Genomic DNA, 18,170 nt, shown 5'->3' with positions numbered 1-18,170 from the left:
AAAAGAGATACATTGTAGTGATAGAGAAAACAAAGAGCCCACAGCGTCTTCCCCCCTCCCCTCTTGGAATATGACAGAACTCAGTGTAATAGAAGAAATAGAATTAGAGAGAGTTTCCCTTAATAATATACAGTATGGATTCTGACACATGGTTAAGATATAGCCCAACAGTCTCAAGATTAGAGAGGTACAAAAAAAATCAAATGTCAATACATTTCTATATGTTCGTTTATCCTAAAGGGAATATTGATTTACAGTTACAGAGATGTATACATGTTTGAAGACATGTCAGTGTTTGAAATGTATGTACTATACACAACTATTCCTGATATGTGCACCGATTTAAAAAGGTAACTTTCAAAAGTAACCTATATTTTTTCAAGTATGTTTATTACCCTTTTATTCTGATAGATCATAGTAAGTGGAGTAGCTAGCTCTTCAGAAGACATCCAGAGTTATGCATCCTGTACACTCCTCGCAGCTAGTTTGAGAGACTTCCAGGACTGTAGGAGAGAGCAGGAGAAAATTTGTGATGGATCTATTGAAACTTGTGTGAAGTGGCTGCTTGAGAAGGAATTCATCATGATTTCAGTAACGGATGTTGGCAAGGGTAAAAATGCTAATTTGTATATGAATTGAGTATTTTTAATTACAATTAAGGAAATGTAGATCAGGAAATATTTGTAGTACTTTATAGTAATTATATTTTCTGATTACAATAAATAAATGGTAATTGAATTTGCAATCGAATACATATTAGATATACATGTTTATCTTCATAAATGTTGGCAATCTAATATAGTAAATAATAGTAAAATAATAGTAAAGTCATAGTAAAGAATGACTCGTGCAGCCCACAAAGGTAGAGAAAAAGAACAACAAAAGGTAGATGTTGGATCTACAACACAAGTGGCTACCTCTGAGCCAGTGGGAGGAACAAGACTGAAGAGGTCATCAACTGCAAACTTAAATGTAGTGTTCCAAAGGCTTCAGGCCACTAAAGATGGCAAAGTTCCTACGTGGAATGTTAATGGTTTGAATTCACCACAGAAAAGAAAGAAAGTATTTCATTATTTGAAACAATATAAGAATGATGTTATATGTTTGCAAGAGACTCATATTGCTTTAAAGGATAAAAAGTATTTGATTAACTCCTGGCTGGGAGTACATTTTACAGCCTCTGCTCTGCAGAAAAAAGGAGTAGTTATTTATGTGAGGAAAGATTTATCACCGAAGTTAATTGACTCTGATCCACAAGGAAGATATGTTATTATTGATTTATTACTAAATGGTAAGAGAACTCTTGTCATTGGATTATCTGCTCCTAATCAGCAACAAAAATGTTTTTATAAGATGTTACATCAGAAATTAATTCAATTGGATTATAAATCAGTAATTATGATGGGAGATTGGAACGGTGTTTTAGATTCAAGTAAAGACAAGAAAGGCTCTTTTAAATCTCCTAATCATGCAAAATTAGCTAAAGTTTTTTTTTTTAATTTGAAGGATGATCTGGAACTTAGAGACATTTGGCGAGAACGGAATACTGAAGAAAGAGACTTTACCTTTTTTTCAGACAGGCAACAATCGTACTCCAGAATTGATTTTTTTTAAATTACTAATGACTTTTTTTTTAGGGTGAAGAATGCCAAGATATTCCCCAGAATATTGTCAGACCATAGCCCCGTATGGTTGGAGTTATTTACTGAAGATGGGAATAGAAGGACTTGGAGACTGAATGAAAATTTATTTAGACATGAGGGGAATATACAGAGATGTAGAGGTTATTTAAAGGATTTTTTTCTTTTGAATATGCATAAGGGTATTTCGATGCCAATGGTATGGGATGCCAGTAAAGCATATATGAGAGGGGTTTTGATTCATATGAATAATGCGCATAGACGCAAACAGATGCAGAAACGTAAAGAGTTGGAGGAAGAGATTAAATGGAAGTAAAAGGCTCTTATATTAAATCCATTGGACAATAGTTTAAAGGTTTCTATAACTTTGCTTAAGGAGCAATTTAATATGTTAATAGCTGATCAGATTGCAATTAATTTGAGGTATATGAAACACAATACATTTTATAATGCAAACAAACCTGGTAGGTGGTTGGCTTACCAACTACGAAAGAAATAGAAATCAAGGATTATAGAAAAAAATAATTATAAAGGTAAAGATGTATAGCAACAAAACTTGATTAAAAGGAGTTTTTTAGATTTTTATTCAAAGTTATATGCTAGTGAAAATATACAAGTTTTGGATATAGAAAAGTATTTACAGGAAGCACAATTTCCTAGACTTACTACTGATCAACGAGATAAGATTAATGGTTTAATCACTTCTGATGAGATTATTTGGGCAATTAAGCAATTATTTATTTATTTATGAGACTTATATACCGCTTTAAGTGCAAGCACTCTCTAAGCAGTGTACACCAGTAAGCAATGTATATATATATTTACATTGCCCCCAACAATCTGGGTCCTCATTTTACCTACCTCGGAAGGATGGAAGGCTGAGTCAACCTTGAGCCGGTGAGATTTGAACCGGTGACCTGCTGAACACAGTCAGCTAAAGTGGCCTGCAGTACTGCACTCTAAGGCTCCAGGTGGATTAATCCACTGATGGATTAACAGCAATTTATTATAAAATGCTATTTGAAGAAATGATAGAACCATTGAAGGAACTTTTTAATAACATTCTGCTGGGAGCAGAAGTACCTCCATCTTGGAGAAGAGCTTTTATATCACTGATTCCAAAGGAGGATCAAGACTTGACTCAGCCCCAAAATTATAGGCCTATATCTCTTTTGAACATAGATTATAAGATTTTTTCAAAAATATTGGCAAATAGATTAATGTGAGATTTGAAGCAATTGATTCATAGTGATCAATCTGGATTTATAACTGGAAGATATATGAAATATAATGTAAGACAAATTGTTAATCTAATTGAGTACTTGGACAAGAACAATCAAATCCCTGCGGTTTTGATATTTTTAGATGCTATAAAAAGCTTTTGATCAATTAGATTGGCAATTTTTATTGAGAGTAGTAGAGGAAATGAATTTTGGGGATAAATTTTTGTATGCTCTTAAGGCTATATATCAGAAACAATCTGCACAAATTATAATTAATGGGGGATTAACAGAAGCATTTAAAATTGAAAAGGGTACAAGATAGGGATGTCCCTTATCCCCATTGTTATTTGTTTTAACAGTGGAGATTTTACTTATTAAAATTCGTGAGTCACCTAGAATAAAGGAAATAAAAATAAATAAGAATGATTATAGGTTGAGAGCTTTTGCTGATGATTTGGTTGTAACATTATCTCAACCGACAGACTCGGTTAGGGATTTGGTTGAAATTTTAATTCAGTATGGGAAGGTTTCTTGGTTTAAGGTAAATAATAATAAGACTAAAATATTATCGAAAAATATGTCTATGAAGGAAAAAGATTGTTGTTGTTAATTGCGAAGTCGTGTCCGACCCATCGCGACCCCATGGACAACGTTCCTCCAGGTCTTCCTGTCCTCTACCATCTTCTGGAGTCCATTTAAATTCATACCTACTGCTTCAGTGACTCCATCCAGCCATCTCATTCTCTGTCGTCCCAGTCTTCTATTGCCCTCAATCTTTCCCAGCATTAGGCCCTTCTCCAGTGAGTCCTTCCTTCTCATTAGGTGGCCAAAGTATTTGAGTTTCAACTTCAGGATCTGGCCTTCTAAAGAGCAGTCGGGGTTGATCTCTTCTAGGACTGACCGGTTTGAACGCCTTGTAGTCCAAGGGACTCGCAGGAGTCTTCTCCAGCACCATAGTTCAAAGGCCTCAATTCTTTGGCGCTCAGCCTTTCTTATGGTCCAACTTTCACAGCCATACATTGCAACTGGGAAAACCATGGCCTGGACTATACGCACTTTTGTTGGCAGGGTGATGTCTCTGCTTTTTAGAATGCTGTCTAGATTTGCCATAGCTTTCCTCCCCAGGAGCAAGCGTCTTTTAATTTCTTGGCTGCAGTCCCCATCTGAGGTGATCTTGGAGCCCAGAAAAATAAAATCTGTCACTACCTCCATTTCTTCCCCATCTATTTGCCAGGAATTGAGAGGGCCGGATGCCATGATTTTGGTTTTCTTAATGTTGAGTTTCAAGCCAACTTTTGCACTCTCCTTCTTCACCCGCATCAAGAGGCTCTTTAGTTCCTCTTCACTTTCTGCCATTAGCGTGGTATCATCTGCATATCTTAGGTTGTTGATATTTCTCCCGGCAATCTTAATTCCAACTTTTGATTCATCTAGCCCTGCCTTTCTCATGATGTGCTCTGCATATAAGTTAAATAGGCAGGGCGACAGTATACAGCCTTGCCGGACTCCTTTTCCAATTTTGAACCAATCAGTGGTTCCGTGTTCCAGTTCTCACTGTTGCTTCTTGACCCGCATATAGGTTTCTCAAGAGACAAATGAGATGGTCTGGTACTCCCATCTCTTTAAGAACTTGCCACAATTTGTTGTGATCCACACAATCAAAGGCTTTAGCATAGTCAATGAAGCAGAAGTAGATGTTTTTCTGGAACTCCCTAGCTTTCTCCATGATCCAGCGTATGTTGGCAATTTGATCTCTAGTTCCTCTGCCTCTTCGAAATCCTGCCTGTACTTCTGGTAGTTCTCGATCCACATACTGCTGGAGTCTAGCTTGTAGGATTTTAAGCATAACTTTACTAGCATGTGAAATGAGTGCAATGGTGCGATAGTTTGAACATTCTTTGGCATTGCCTTTCTTTGGAATTGGAATGTAAACTGACCTTTTCCAACCCTGTGGCCACTGTTGAGTTTTCCAAATTTGCTGGCAAATTGAGTGTAGCACTTTTACTGCATCGTCTTTTAAGATTTTGAATAGCTCAGCTGGAATACTGTCACCTCCACTAGCTTTGTTGTTGCTCAGATTTTCTAAGGCCCATTTCACTTCACATTCTAGGATGTCTGGTTCGAGGTCAATGACCATCTCATTGTGGTTATCTGGGATGTTAAGCTCATTCTTGTATAGTTCTTCTGTGTAGTTTTGCCATCTCTTCTTAATCTCTTCTGCCTCTGTTAGGTCTCTGCCATTTTGGTCCTTTATCATGCCCATCTTTGCATGAAACGTTCCCTTCATATCTCCAATTTTCTTGAAGAGATCTCTGGTCCTCCCTATTCTGTTGTTTTCTTCTATTTCTTTGCACTGTTCATTTAAGAAGGCATTCTTATCTCTTCTAGCTACTCTCTGGAATTCTGCATTCAATTGGGTGTATCTTTCTCTTTCTCCTTTGCCTTTCGCTTCCCTTCTTTCCTCAGCTATTTGCAAAGCTTCCTCAGACAGCCATTTTGCTTTCTTGCATTTCTTTTTCTTTGGGATGGTTTTAGTTGCTACCTCTTGTACAATGTTGCGAACTTCCATCCATAGTTCTTCAGGCACTCTGTCTATCAGATCCAGTTCCTTAAATCTATTTGTCACCTCTACTGTATATTCATCAGGAATATGATTTAGTTCATACCTGAGTGGCCTAGTGCTTTTCCCTACTTTTTTCAATTTAAGCCTAAATTTTGCAACGAGAAGCTCATGATCTGAGCCACAGTCAGCTCCTGGTCTTGTTTTTACTGACTGTATAGAGCTTCTCCATCTTTGGCTGCAGAGCACATAGTCAATATGATTTCTATGTTGACCGTCTGGTGATGTCCATGTGTAGAGCCGTTTCTTGGGTTGTTGGAAAAGAGTGTTTGTTATGACCATCATATTCTCTTGACAAAATTCTATTAGCCTGTGCCCTTCTTCATTTTGTACTCCAAGGCCAAACTTGCCTGTTATTCCGGTTATCTTTTGGCTTCCTACCTTAGCATTCCAATCCCCCATGATGATAAGGACATCATTTTTTGGTGTTAATTCTATAAGGTGCTGTAGGGCTTCATAGAACCGGTCAATTTCATCCTCTTCAGCACCAGTGGTTGGGGCATAGATTTGGACTACTGTGATATTGAATGGTTTGCCTTGGATTCGAATTGAGATCATTCTGTCATTTTGGGGATTGTATCCCAGTATTGCTTTTCCTATTCTTTTATTGACTATGAAGGCTACTCCATTTCTTCTGAGGGATTCTTGCCCACAGTAGTATACCTGATGGTCATCTGAGTTAAATTCACCCATTCCTGTCCATTTTAGTTCGCTGATTCCTAAGATGTCGATGTTCAGTCTTGTCATCTCTTTTTTGACTACGTCTAGCTTGCCTTGATTCATGGATCTTACATTCCAGGTTCCTATGGAGAAAAAGTCTTTACAGCATCGGACTTTCCTTTCACCACCAGATATATCCACAGCTGAGCGTCCTTTCGGTTTTGGCCCAGTCGCTTCATTCTTTCTGGCGCTACTAGTATTAGCCCTCTGCTCTTCCCCAGTAGCATATTGGACACCTTCCGACCTGAGGGGCTCATCTTCCAGCGTCATATCTTTTTTCCTTTTAGTACTGTCCATGGGGTTTTCATGGCAAAGATACTGGAGTGGTTTGCCATTTCTTTCTCCAGTGGATCACATTTTGTCAGAACTCTCTGCTATAACCTGTCCGTTTTGGGTGGCCCTGCACGGCATAGCTTATAGCTTCATTGAGTTACGCAAGCCCCTTCGCCACGACAAGGCAGTAATCCATAAAGGGGTAATCCATAAAGATATTTTGGCTAAATTAACAGGTTTTGAAATAGTGAGAAAGGTTAAATATTTAGGGGTATATATTACAGTTTCTAATGTTAAATTGTATAAAAATAATTATGAGACATTATGGGCAAAAGTGCAAAAGGACTTAAATGACTGGAAAAAACTACAATTATCTTTGTTGGGGAGAATTTCAGCAGTTAAAATGAACATACTTCCAAAGTTTCTTTTGTTGTTTCAAATGATACTTATTTTGAAAAAAGATGCTAATTTGGAGGAATGGCAGAAGGGGATTAATAAGTTCATTTGGGCAGGGAAAAAGCCAAGAGTTAAATTTAAAATTATACAGGACATACCGGAAAGAGGAGGACTTAAGGTGCCTAATTTAAAATTGTACTATGATGCGGTGGCTTTAACGTTGATTAGTGATTGGCTCAACTTAACAAATAAAAATATTCTTTCTCTTGAGGGATGGGATTTGTTATATGGATGGCACGCGTATTTAATTTATGATAAAAAGTTGATCAGGTTTTTAAAACCCATATTTTGAGAAGTGCCTTGTTGCATGATTGGAAGAAATATTACTATAGGTTAAATTATAAAATTCCAATTTGGGGGATTCCTGGACACGTGATAGAGGGAATATCTAGGGGAGTGAATTTGGATAAGATTTCTTATAAGGAATTACTTAGTTTGGTTGGGCAGGATTGGCAATTAAAATCTTCAATTGAGTTGAAGCAAGAAAATATTGTATACTCTTGGTTTCAGTATAATCAATTGTTATTGAGGTGGAGTTTAGATCAAAAGGCTGGTATTACTTTAGAGGATGTGAATTTGGTAAAACAGATTAAAGACCAAAGTCGAGCCCAGATAAAGAGAATTTATAATGCTTTAATAGAATTGGATTCTGAAACGGAGTTAGTTAAAGATTGTATGGTTAAATGGGCTCAAAATATTCATGAGCCGATTTTATTGGATACATGGGAGACAATTTGAGTTAGAAATGTAAAATTTACTCAAGTGCAAAATTTAAGAGAAAATGTTTATAAAATGTTTTATAGATGGCATTTGGATCCTCAAAAGTTGTCCCGCATGTATCTGAATTTACAGCCCAAATGTTGGAGATGTGGAAGTTTAGATGCAACTTATTTTCACATTTGGTGGACTTGTAGAGATATAAAAGCTTTTTGGATTAAGATTTGGTGGAATATTCAAAAGATTTTTAAGAGAAAGATAAAGTTTACTCCGCAGTTATTTTTGTTGGGTATTATTGTAGATTTTGATGTTAAAGAAATCAATTTGTTGTTGAATCTTATAACAGCTGCAAGATTATTGGTGGGGCAATATTGGAAGAAAAACTCATTGCCTACAATGGAAGAATGGATACTTAAGGTGTCTAATTTAGCAGAAATGGCGAAAAATATATTATGGTTTGGAGAAGATGGATTGATTATATTCAAAAGAAATATGAAACTGAAAAGTATTATCTTGCATATGAGTAGATTTTAGATGATTATTAATAGTTTTAATTATATTATTATTTTTGTTTTTAATTTGTTAATATTTGCTTTGAAAAGGAGTTAAAATGTGTTATGGTTTTGATTGATAGTATAGTTGGTTAATGTTAGTTAGATTATGTTTGTTTATTTGTTACCCTGTAATCAGCTCTGGGAAGTGGGGGATGGGTGGGAGGGGTTTATTTGTTTTATTTAAATTTGTAAAACTTTTAATAAAAAAAAAATAGTAAAGTTGGAAGGGACCTTGGAGGTCATTTAGTTCAACTCCCTGCTCAGGCAGGAAATCCTATACCATTTCGGACAAATGGCTGTCCAGTCTCTTCTTAAAAACTTCCAGTGTTGGAGCATTCACTGCTTCTGGGGGCAGGTTGTTCCACTGGTTAATTGTTCTAACTGTCAGGAAGTTTCTCCTTAGTTTTAGGTTGCTTCTCTCCTTGATTAGTTTCCACCCGTTGCTTCTTGTCCTGCCTTCAGGCGCTTTGGAAAATAACTTGACTCCCTCTTCTTTGTCACAGTCCCTGAGATATTGGAACACTGCTATCATGTCCCCCCTCGTCCTTCTCTTCATTAAACTAGCCATACCCAATTCCAGCAGCCGTTCCTTATACTGTATGCTTTAGCCTCCAGTCCCCTAATCATCTTTGTTGCTCTTCTCTGTACTCTTTCTAGAGTCTCAACATCTTTTTTACATCGCGGTGACCAAAACTGGATGCTGTATTCCAAGTGTGGCCTTACCAAGGCATTGTAAAGTGGTATTAACACTTCACGTGATCTTGCAGCCTAGCATTGTGTTGGCCTTTTTGGCAGCTGCAGCACACTGCTGGCTCATATTTAGGTGATTGTCCACTAGGACTCCGAGGTCCCTCTCACAGTTACTACTATTGAGCATGGTGCCACCTATGCTGTACTTGTGCATTTGGTTTTTCTTGCCTAAATGTAGAACCTTGCTTTTTTCACCATTGAATTTCATTTTGTTAGTTAGTGCCCAGTGTTCAAGTCTGTCCAGATCCTTCTGTATCTTAAGCCTGTCTTCTGGAGTGTTGGCTATTCCTGCCAGCTTGGTGTAGTCTGCAAATTTGATGAGTTCCCCATCTATGCCCTCGTCCAAATCATTGATGAAGTTGTTGAAGAGCACTGGGCCCAGAATAGAGTCGTGAGGCACCCCACTACACACTTCCCTCCATGTAGATGCAGTTCCATTGAGGACCACACACTGAGTATGGCCAGTCAGCCAGCTACAGATCCATCTGGTGGTGATGCTGTCTACCGCACATTTTTCTATCTTGTCAAGTAGTAGGTTGTGATCTACTTTATCAAATGCCTTACTGAAGTCCAAGTAAATTATATCCACAGCATTCCTCTGATCCACTAATTTTGTCACTTGGTCAAGGTATTTATCTGGCATGATCTGTTTTTGACAAACCCATGTTGGCGTTTAGTAATGACTTTGTTTGCCTCTAGGTGTTCGCTGATTCATTGTTTGATTATCTTTTCCAGGATCTTTCCAAGTATTGAGGTCAGGCTGATAGGTCTGTAATTTTCTGGATCCATTTTTTTCCTTTTTTGAAGATGGGAAATACATCAGCTCTTTTTCAGTCCTCTGGTTGTTCCCCAGTGTTCCAGGATCTTTGAAAAATATAGTTCAGTGGTTCTGAGATCACATCTGCCAGTTTCTTGAGAACCTTGGGGTGTATCCATCTAGTCCTGGCAATTTGAACTTGTCTAGGCTGGACACGTGCTCACTTACCATTTTCTTGCCTATCTTAACTTGTGTTTCTATTCTGTTTTTTATGGTACTATTTTTGATAGGTTGGTCTGTTTTTTTCCCTTTGTGTAAAGACAGATGCAAAAAATGAGTTAAATAGTTCTGCTTTCTCCCTGTTGCTTGTCACCTTCTTGTCATTTTCACCCACTAATGTGCCAATCATTTCCTTCACTTTTTTCTTGTTTTATACATGTTGAAAGAAGCTTTTTTTGTTATTTTTTACTTTGGTCGCAAGCCTTAATTCATTTTGAGTCTTGACTTTCTTCACTTCATCTTTGCAGGCTCGGGCTATTTGCTGATATTCTGACTTAGTTATGTGCCCCTCTTTCCACTTTCTATGTCCAATCAGAAATAAATCTGTGGCTTATTTTTAATTAGAAGGAGTTTGGTAGCATCTGATAGAACTAACACATTTTATTAAGCAGTTTTAGGTTTTCAGTTTATGCCTTTGAATACAATTGATTAATTGAAAAAGGTCCTCCACTTCTGAACTTTTGCCACCATAGACTAACATCACCAGCTGTAAGGAGAGTTTGATAGATTGCTTTCAACATAAAAAGGATTTGTTCCTGATCTTCTTCCATAGGAAAAGTCTGTTCCTGATCTTCTTCCAGAATGATGTATCAGACTAGAAGCTTTACAATCAGGAAGTCCAGAAAGAGAGTCTTTTTTTCCCCACTAAGTAAAAAGCACAGCTGAGCTTATCACAGCTGGTGTTTCAAAGTTACCCAAGTCTTATCTACTTTCTGGGCTATCAGCCAAATACTTTTAGACCAGGGGTTCTCAACCTTGGCAACTTTAAGACTTATGGACTTCAACTCCCAGAATTCCTCAGCCAGCAAAGGTTGCCAAGGTTGAGAACCCCTGTTTTAGACAGTAACAAGTTGAAGTATCAGGTTTAGCCACAAGATGTCACCCCAAAGTTATTTTAATCTTTTCAGTTTTCAGGTTTAAGGAAAAATCCAGATCTTGCTATGGATGAGCAGAGAGAGGCAGAGGAAAGGAGGACACAGGTCTTTGTGAGCGTGGGGAGGCCCAGGGTCACAGTCACAGTCACTAGTCTGTGGACACCTTGCACACTGCAGACGCTGCAACTATCATAAGTGTTGGCTAGTTGTCAAGAGCCCAAATTTTGTTCATGTGACTATAAGGATGCTATGAGAGCCAGAACTTTAAGTACCACTCATTCTGTTGGAGAAAGAGTGGCAGAACCTGAGGGCAGAATTAAGAATCCCTACACAGCCAATTTCAAGCAGGTATTAACTGTTAGTTAAACATTAATATTCTCAACTAAGGGTTAGCACCTCCATGGAATTAAATAAGGGTCAGCAGAATTCAAGGGAAGTTGGACTTAGATTGCTTATGGTTACTAGAGATTCTAAGCTGACCCTTTTTTAACTTTGCCCCCAGGTTCTGCCATTCTTTCCCCTACACATTTAGTGCCTTCGCAACTTTGAAGGATCACTGAACAAGGGATCAGTAAGCAAGGACTATCTGTAATGTTACCCTTTTAATAATCATACAGTTTGTCTTCTGTGAAAAAGGTTGCTGTCTTCTAAAAGCAACAGGGGAAACAGCCTGCTTCTTCTAACTGGAGATATTAACAGAATGTCCTTGCTAGCATGTTGCTAGATAAACCAATTTTCTGACTTGACATTCAGCTGTTGTTTGGACTTGATTTACCTAAATGACTGTAGTTCTATACAAGGTGGCTAGATCTATTCTTATTAAATCATAGTAAAGCATACACTTTGTTCCTATTAGGTCAGAAAATAATTAATCATGTACCCTATTATCTTAGATTCCTGGTCTAATTTCCAATTGAATACAACTTTCAAAGGATGAACAACATTAATTGGTTGCAGCAAAATCAATATTTGTCTCTAAAAATAGACTATGGTTGCATTGCATATGATAATAAGTGCTTCATTTTTCTCTTGGCAGAAATATATCGTCCGACACATCTTGGCTCTGCTACTTTGTTTTCCTCCTTTTCCCCAACAGCAGCACTAGAAATTTTTGCTGATCTCCAGAGAGCAATGAAGAGTTTTGTTCTAGAGAATGATCTGCACAGTCTTTATTTGGTAGGCGTGTGTGTGTGTGTATGTGTGTGTGTGTTTATGACAGTAGTGGATTAGGTTTAATGTATCTATCAAACATATTTAACCCTTGTTTGAAAGTCAAGACGCAACATAGAGCAATAAAGTGAATTCTCCATTTTATTCATCATTCCAGAGAAGAACAGGGGGACTGTAAGGTAATCCTGAACCTTAAAGCACTGAAATGAAGGTACAGAAGGACATGAAAATCAGACGTGGAAGCCATCTTACCAGGCAGCATATAGGTGTTAATGGATTTATCAGAAGAATATATGTACTTGCACACTGGAGATTCCTCAGATTCACTTATACAGCATGATTCCAGATCATGACTCCTATTTGGCCTTGCATCACCTACATGGATATTCTGCAAGATTTTTTTTAAAAAAAGTTTTATTTTTTTTAACAGAATTCAGTAATAATTATTCAACAAAAACGTGTTGTCTGAGTATCTTATTCGCTAATACAAATTAAATTCCTAATCCCTAAATCTTTTCTCTAACCATCGATAAAATAGGTCCCAAGTTTGAAAATATTCTGTTTCTTCTTTTTCTTTCAACCTTAATGTAAGTCTGTCATTTCCGCACAGTTTAATATTTTTTTGATTATTTCTTCTGGTGGTATTTCTTCGTTCTTCCAATATTGTGCAAATATAATTCTTGCCGCTGTTATCACATGTAGAATCAAATACGGACTTTGCTTATCAAGTTTTTCTGGCATTATACCTAGTTTAAAAAATGCAGGTTTATAGTCTGTGTTTCTCTAACATTTTTTCTAACCAAGTGTGGATTATTGTTCAATATCTCCTTGCTTGAACACATGTCCACCACATATGATAATAAGTACCTGGTTTGTGTTTATATTTCCAACATTTCTCTGACATTTTTTAAAACATTTTTGCTAATCTTGGTGGTGGAAGTGCCACTTGAACATTTTATATAAGTTTTCTTTATATGAAACTGACATTGTCAATTTATAGTTTCTTTCCAACAAATTTTGCCACTTCTCTAAGTCTATATTATATCCAAAATTCTTTGCCCATGCTATCATTGTTTCTTTTACTTGTTCATCTTCCATTTTGAAATTTAATAAAAAATTGTACATTTTTAATTAACTTTTCATCAGAAGTTAATAATGTCTGATCAAACATAGTCCGCTCTTTATAAAATCCATATTGTTTAATATTTTTGTTGTATCTGACTTGCATTTGTAAACATGACCACCATGTTAAATCGATGCCCTGATTTTCCATCTTTTGCCTGGATTTTAAGTTCCCTTCAGAATTTAGAATATCTTTGTATGTCCATATTTTATCGAGACTGACTAGATTTGGATGTACAAATGCTTCCATTGTTGAAAGCCATCCTGGAATTTTCAGATAAATTTTACATTTTATTTTCCCCCAAGTTAATAATAATGCATTTCTCTCCTATTTAAAGAGTTCCTTGGTCTGTTTGGGCCAACCACCGTTGGCTCCGAACACCCAAGGTTTCCCTTCGTCCTTGTTGCCTCTCCAGGGCGACTTTCTGACATCTTTGGGTCTCCAGACAAAGTGAAATCGGATTAGGCAACTGGAGCTCCGGTTTCTTTCATCCGTGTCACCATGATACCCGGGGTGAACTCCTGGATATTCTGCAGGATTATTTGTCCTTGTGTACAATCTTATTCAATTTCTATGCCTAGGTTATTTCTCAGTCAGAGCCTCTATCAAGTACATGGCTACAGATAGACTTCTCAGTAAACACTGTACACTCACACCAGTACACTCACACACTGTAACTGGAGCACAAAAATCTTCCCCCTCCAACAAGCTAGCAAAGGGGTGGATTAAAAAGCAATGGGCAATCTCATATGAATATTATGTATTATCCTCCTAGAGCTAAATTAGGACTCGTATTAGTAAAACACAATTTCAACCAACATAAGATCCATTTCTTTTTATTATGAAAAATGTTCAACATTTCTCCAAAGAAATGGAAATCTTGTAATTTGAAAACTAACTCAGTTTGGGTGGATTTTTTTGTAGGTCACTCCTGTTTATGAAGACTGGACCAAAATAGACTGGTACCAATTCTTTTGCTTGTGGGAGAAGTTGCCTGCCTCATTGAGAAGAGTAGCACAACTTGTGGGAATTGAAGAAAGTTTTTTGGCTTGTTCTGTCAAAGGCAACATCATTGCTAAAACAGAGAAGCAATATAGGCAAATGGCTATCCACAAAAGGTAATGACTCAATAATTTTTTATTGATTGATGTATACCAGTGGTGGCGAACCTATGGCATGGGTGCCAGAGGCGGCACTCAGAGCCCTCTCTGTGGGCATGTGCGCCCTTGCCCCAATCCTAGGCCTTCAGCTGGGTTTTATAAAACCTTTTCGCTTTAGGCCTCCGCCATCGTGTACCAAAAAAAAAAAGGTTCAATCAATCAGTCAATTTCAACTTCTCAAGGGGAAAATTTTTTTTTGCAAAGTTGGAACTGACTGATTAAACTTTTTACTCCCACCCAATCTTCCGTTACCACGGCAGCCACGCCCAGCCAATGGGCCACACCCACCCGGCACCTGACGATGAATTAGTGGGTTTTGGGTTGCAGTTTGGGCACTTGGTCTCTAAAAGGTTCGCCATGACTGATGTATACTGTATAACAGTGCTGCAAAATTTGTCTCTTATCTGCAGCAATTTCTATTTGTTTAGCTGGAAACAATTATTATGGATGAGTTATTTTTGCTGCAGCTTTATAATCTCTAATTTTTTCACACCACAGAGAAAAGTTACCCAGGACAGTTGTCTATCTTTTTGCTTCCCATTTTATCAATTTTTCTTCCTCTTTATCAAATATCTGTTTGGTCGCTTTTCTTTCTTTCACAGAAAGAAATTGTATCTTAATTTTATTAATACAGCTTTTATTAATACAGATTTTTTACAAGCTTGGCTCTTCTGGATTTAATAAATGAAGTTCCTTTAAAGGATGTTGCGAAGAAATATGGCTGTAGTCGTGGACAGCTTCAATCTTTACAACAGTCTGCCGCTACATATGCAGGTAAGAAATTACTGATAGTGTTCCAAATAAGCAATTAACAACAATTTAGGTGACAGCCTGCTTTAATAAAATAATCTCCATTTTTCAGTCAATTTCATTATTAAGTAGATACTTTGTACATGCACTTTCTCAACAAGCAAAACAGAAAAGATGACAAATTTCCATACTTACATCGTTGTCATTACATTCATTCTCATTCTTCCATTATGGAGCACTGGTAAAGATTAAAATAAATCCAACAGCCATTTGTACAACAAAACCAAAATAGAAGGAATGTTCACATCATTAGCTATGACTGAGCAAGATTTACTGAACATGTTCTTAAGCCAGGGAAAAAAATATACAAGCTTTCAACAAACCATGACAATATTTTCTTGTTTGATGGGAATTACCTGTAGTTGCTTCTCTCACTTGATAAAACAGCCTGGAGTGTGCACACAAAGGTAGAAATAGCCTCCATATGTGGGGAACCATGGAGAAAATCTATGTGGTCGTTAAGATTCAATAACAATGGCACATAATGATCATCAAGATGTGGGGAATAAGCTATTTTCACAATTGTTCCTGCCTTGTTTTGCTACAGGAAATTGGCATTTGTTTCCTTCAGCTTCCCACAAGCAAAGTCATTTGGGGAAGCCAGCAGGAAGCTGGAAATTATTCCTCCTCTTGCTAGTGTTCTTCTACCTGTGCTCTGTCCCCATGCCATCTGTTCACTTGCCTGCCCATGGGGTCTTCCCACAGAACTTTCCCACTGGACTGCTTGGAGTCCTTGGGCTTCTGCCTCTTCCTGCTTAACAACTCACAAATCCTGGTGTTACTATGGCAGTTGGGACTGCTGGGATTGTTGTCAGTAAGTGAATGCAATCACATAGCACAAGTCGTGCTTTTATGATGGCGTTGCTTGGCAATGGAAATTCTTGTCCCAATTGCCATGATAACCCAAGAAATACTTGTAGAAAAAAAAAATAGAAAAAATATATTGAGGATTTGCAAAGCAGAAAAATTACATTAAGATTTACAGGATGGTAAAAGAAAAAGTTATATCATTTTTGCAGGTCATATAGAATTGGAACAGATAATTTTAAAAAATATCAATTTAGCATTGTAAGAATATTAAATTCAAATCAGAAATCAAGTTAAGCAGGCAAGTTGATAAGAAATATCAATCATTAAGTTGTTAAGAATATAATAATTAGCAAAAAATTCCAACTTATATGAAACAGTAACTTGGTGGCCAATCAGGCAAAATCTAACGTTTTAAATGTAGCAGAAGTCTTTGAGTGCAATTATAGTTCATCAGTGATCCCCAACCGAAATGTTAATATCAGACATTTTGGATTAAAAATTATTTTAATATTAATACATTAACCTTAGCTCCTTTCCTCTAGGGAAAAGAAAGGAAAACAGAATACAGACACATACTATACTGTTCTAAACAATCTACAGAGAGTTCCTTGGCTTTTTCAGCCTTAAGGAGGTGTATTTCCACAAAGTGCTTTGCATAGAATATCTGGGAAATACTGCTTTTCCTTTGAGTGTGTTCACCAAAATTGTAGTGCCATTGATTCCCCCCTCTTCCGGCAACGGAGGACTCATTTTTACCAATATTTAACTATTTACTCATTCAGTTTTCCTCATATTAGCAGTTTAGACAAAATGTCCATTCTTGGCAGGTGCAAGGTTTTCTGAAATAAGTTTTGTAAATGTTAAAAAGCCCCATTATTCATCTTAAAAGATACCACCTAGGAGAGGGAAAGTAGTGCTGAACTCATTATCAGGTATAAACAAACAAAATTTAGTACATTGTAAGACAAATGTGGAGATAGGTCACATTAGTAATGATTGAACATAAACACAGTATGCTTATAAGTTTTCTTTAGATCATTTGATTCAGAGAAAGATATTCTTAGCATAGCCAGACAATATAAAAGCTCAAAATTGTTAAGTTGTTCAAAAGGCATCCATTCTTGTGCTTTAATGCATCAAAAGTTTTTCTCTTGACTGAGTTGTGCTACATTTGCTGGGTGATTTAAACATTTAAACATTTGCTAGATGATTATTCTATGTGAGAGAACATACCCCAAGGAAATCTGAGTTTTCAGAATTTTTAGAGAGACATTCACTAATATGGAATGGCAGATTCAATCTTTTCCCTCTTCTATTTATATTTTTAAATATATATTTCTATATTCCAGGGATGATTACTATTTTCTGTAACCAGCTGGGATGGCACAACATGGAACAATTGCTGTCCCAGTTTCAGAGTCGTCTTAATTTTGGAATTCAGAGAGAACTCTGTGATCTTGTCCGGATATCTTTGCTAAATGCACAGTGTGCTAGAGCTCTTTATAATGCTGGTTTCATCACAGTGGCTGATGTAGCTAAAGGGACTCTTGAGGAAGTAGAAAATGTTTTCAGAAATGCAGCACCATTCAGAAGGTAGGAAAACATTTCAGTATTGCTGAAAATTATCCTTTTTGTGTAGTGTAACTTGAGGAAGCTTAAGCTACTGGATAATAGTTTGCTTGGATACAATTCAAATACTCTTGGATTCTCCATCAGTGAAAGGTTACAGCAGGCAGGAAAAGTACAAAAGATGCTAAAGTCCCTCTTCCTGTCAAGTTAACCATATTTGCGATCTTACTTCAAGGAGGGAAGAAAGAACTTTACAGACTTTTTCCTTTGCAACATATTTGTCTTCGTTTTATTCCTTTTACTCTGGAGCCATTTAGCTGTGTAAGATCTCTTGGTAACTGACATACTGATTTTCACTGTTTTGGTCAGATAATTAGATAATCCTTGTCATCCCACCCAGACAAAGACATTGCTGTCCACAATCATTTTCAACTTGCGCAATTTGGTTTACTGACAAAATGAAAAATCAATTTTATGGGAAATAAGTAGTCCTTTTTTAGTGGGTGTAGACAGTATCACGCTTAGATGTGTATGAGATATATATAGAAACCAATTCCATACATGACTCACTTTAATTAGAGATTTTACTATTATTTCCACAGCCCCTTGGTTACTGATTCTTACTCCCCCTCCCCCAGTGTTAACTTAATCCAGAGAACCACTT

The 18,170-nt window shown here is 37.0% G+C and overlaps 1 protein-coding gene across 2 annotated transcripts in view; it reads left to right on the top strand.

Moving 5' to 3' along the window:
* POLQ (DNA polymerase theta) overlaps positions 1 to 18,170 on the top strand; it is a 95,816-nt gene that overhangs the window by 28,698 nt on the left and 48,948 nt on the right. For both annotated transcript variants that reach the window (XM_039366578.1, XM_039366579.1), the window contains exons 11-15: positions 412 to 610; positions 11,901 to 12,040; positions 14,082 to 14,275; positions 14,967 to 15,091; positions 17,287 to 17,530. In XM_039366578.1, coding sequence (XP_039222512.1) covers positions 412 to 610; positions 11,901 to 12,040; positions 14,082 to 14,275; positions 14,967 to 15,091; positions 17,287 to 17,530 — 902 coding nt within the window. The remainder of the gene's footprint in view (positions 1 to 411; positions 611 to 11,900; positions 12,041 to 14,081; positions 14,276 to 14,966; positions 15,092 to 17,286; positions 17,531 to 18,170) is intronic.

Source organism: Crotalus tigris, unplaced genomic scaffold (genome assembly GCF_016545835.1).
Source record: "Crotalus tigris isolate CLP2741 ecotype Arizona unplaced genomic scaffold, ASM1654583v1 scf7180000020347.5012614909:4044961, whole genome shotgun sequence".
Taxonomy (NCBI): Eukaryota; Metazoa; Chordata; class Lepidosauria; order Squamata; family Viperidae; genus Crotalus; species Crotalus tigris.
This window is presented reverse-complemented; position numbering and strand designations above follow the sequence as displayed.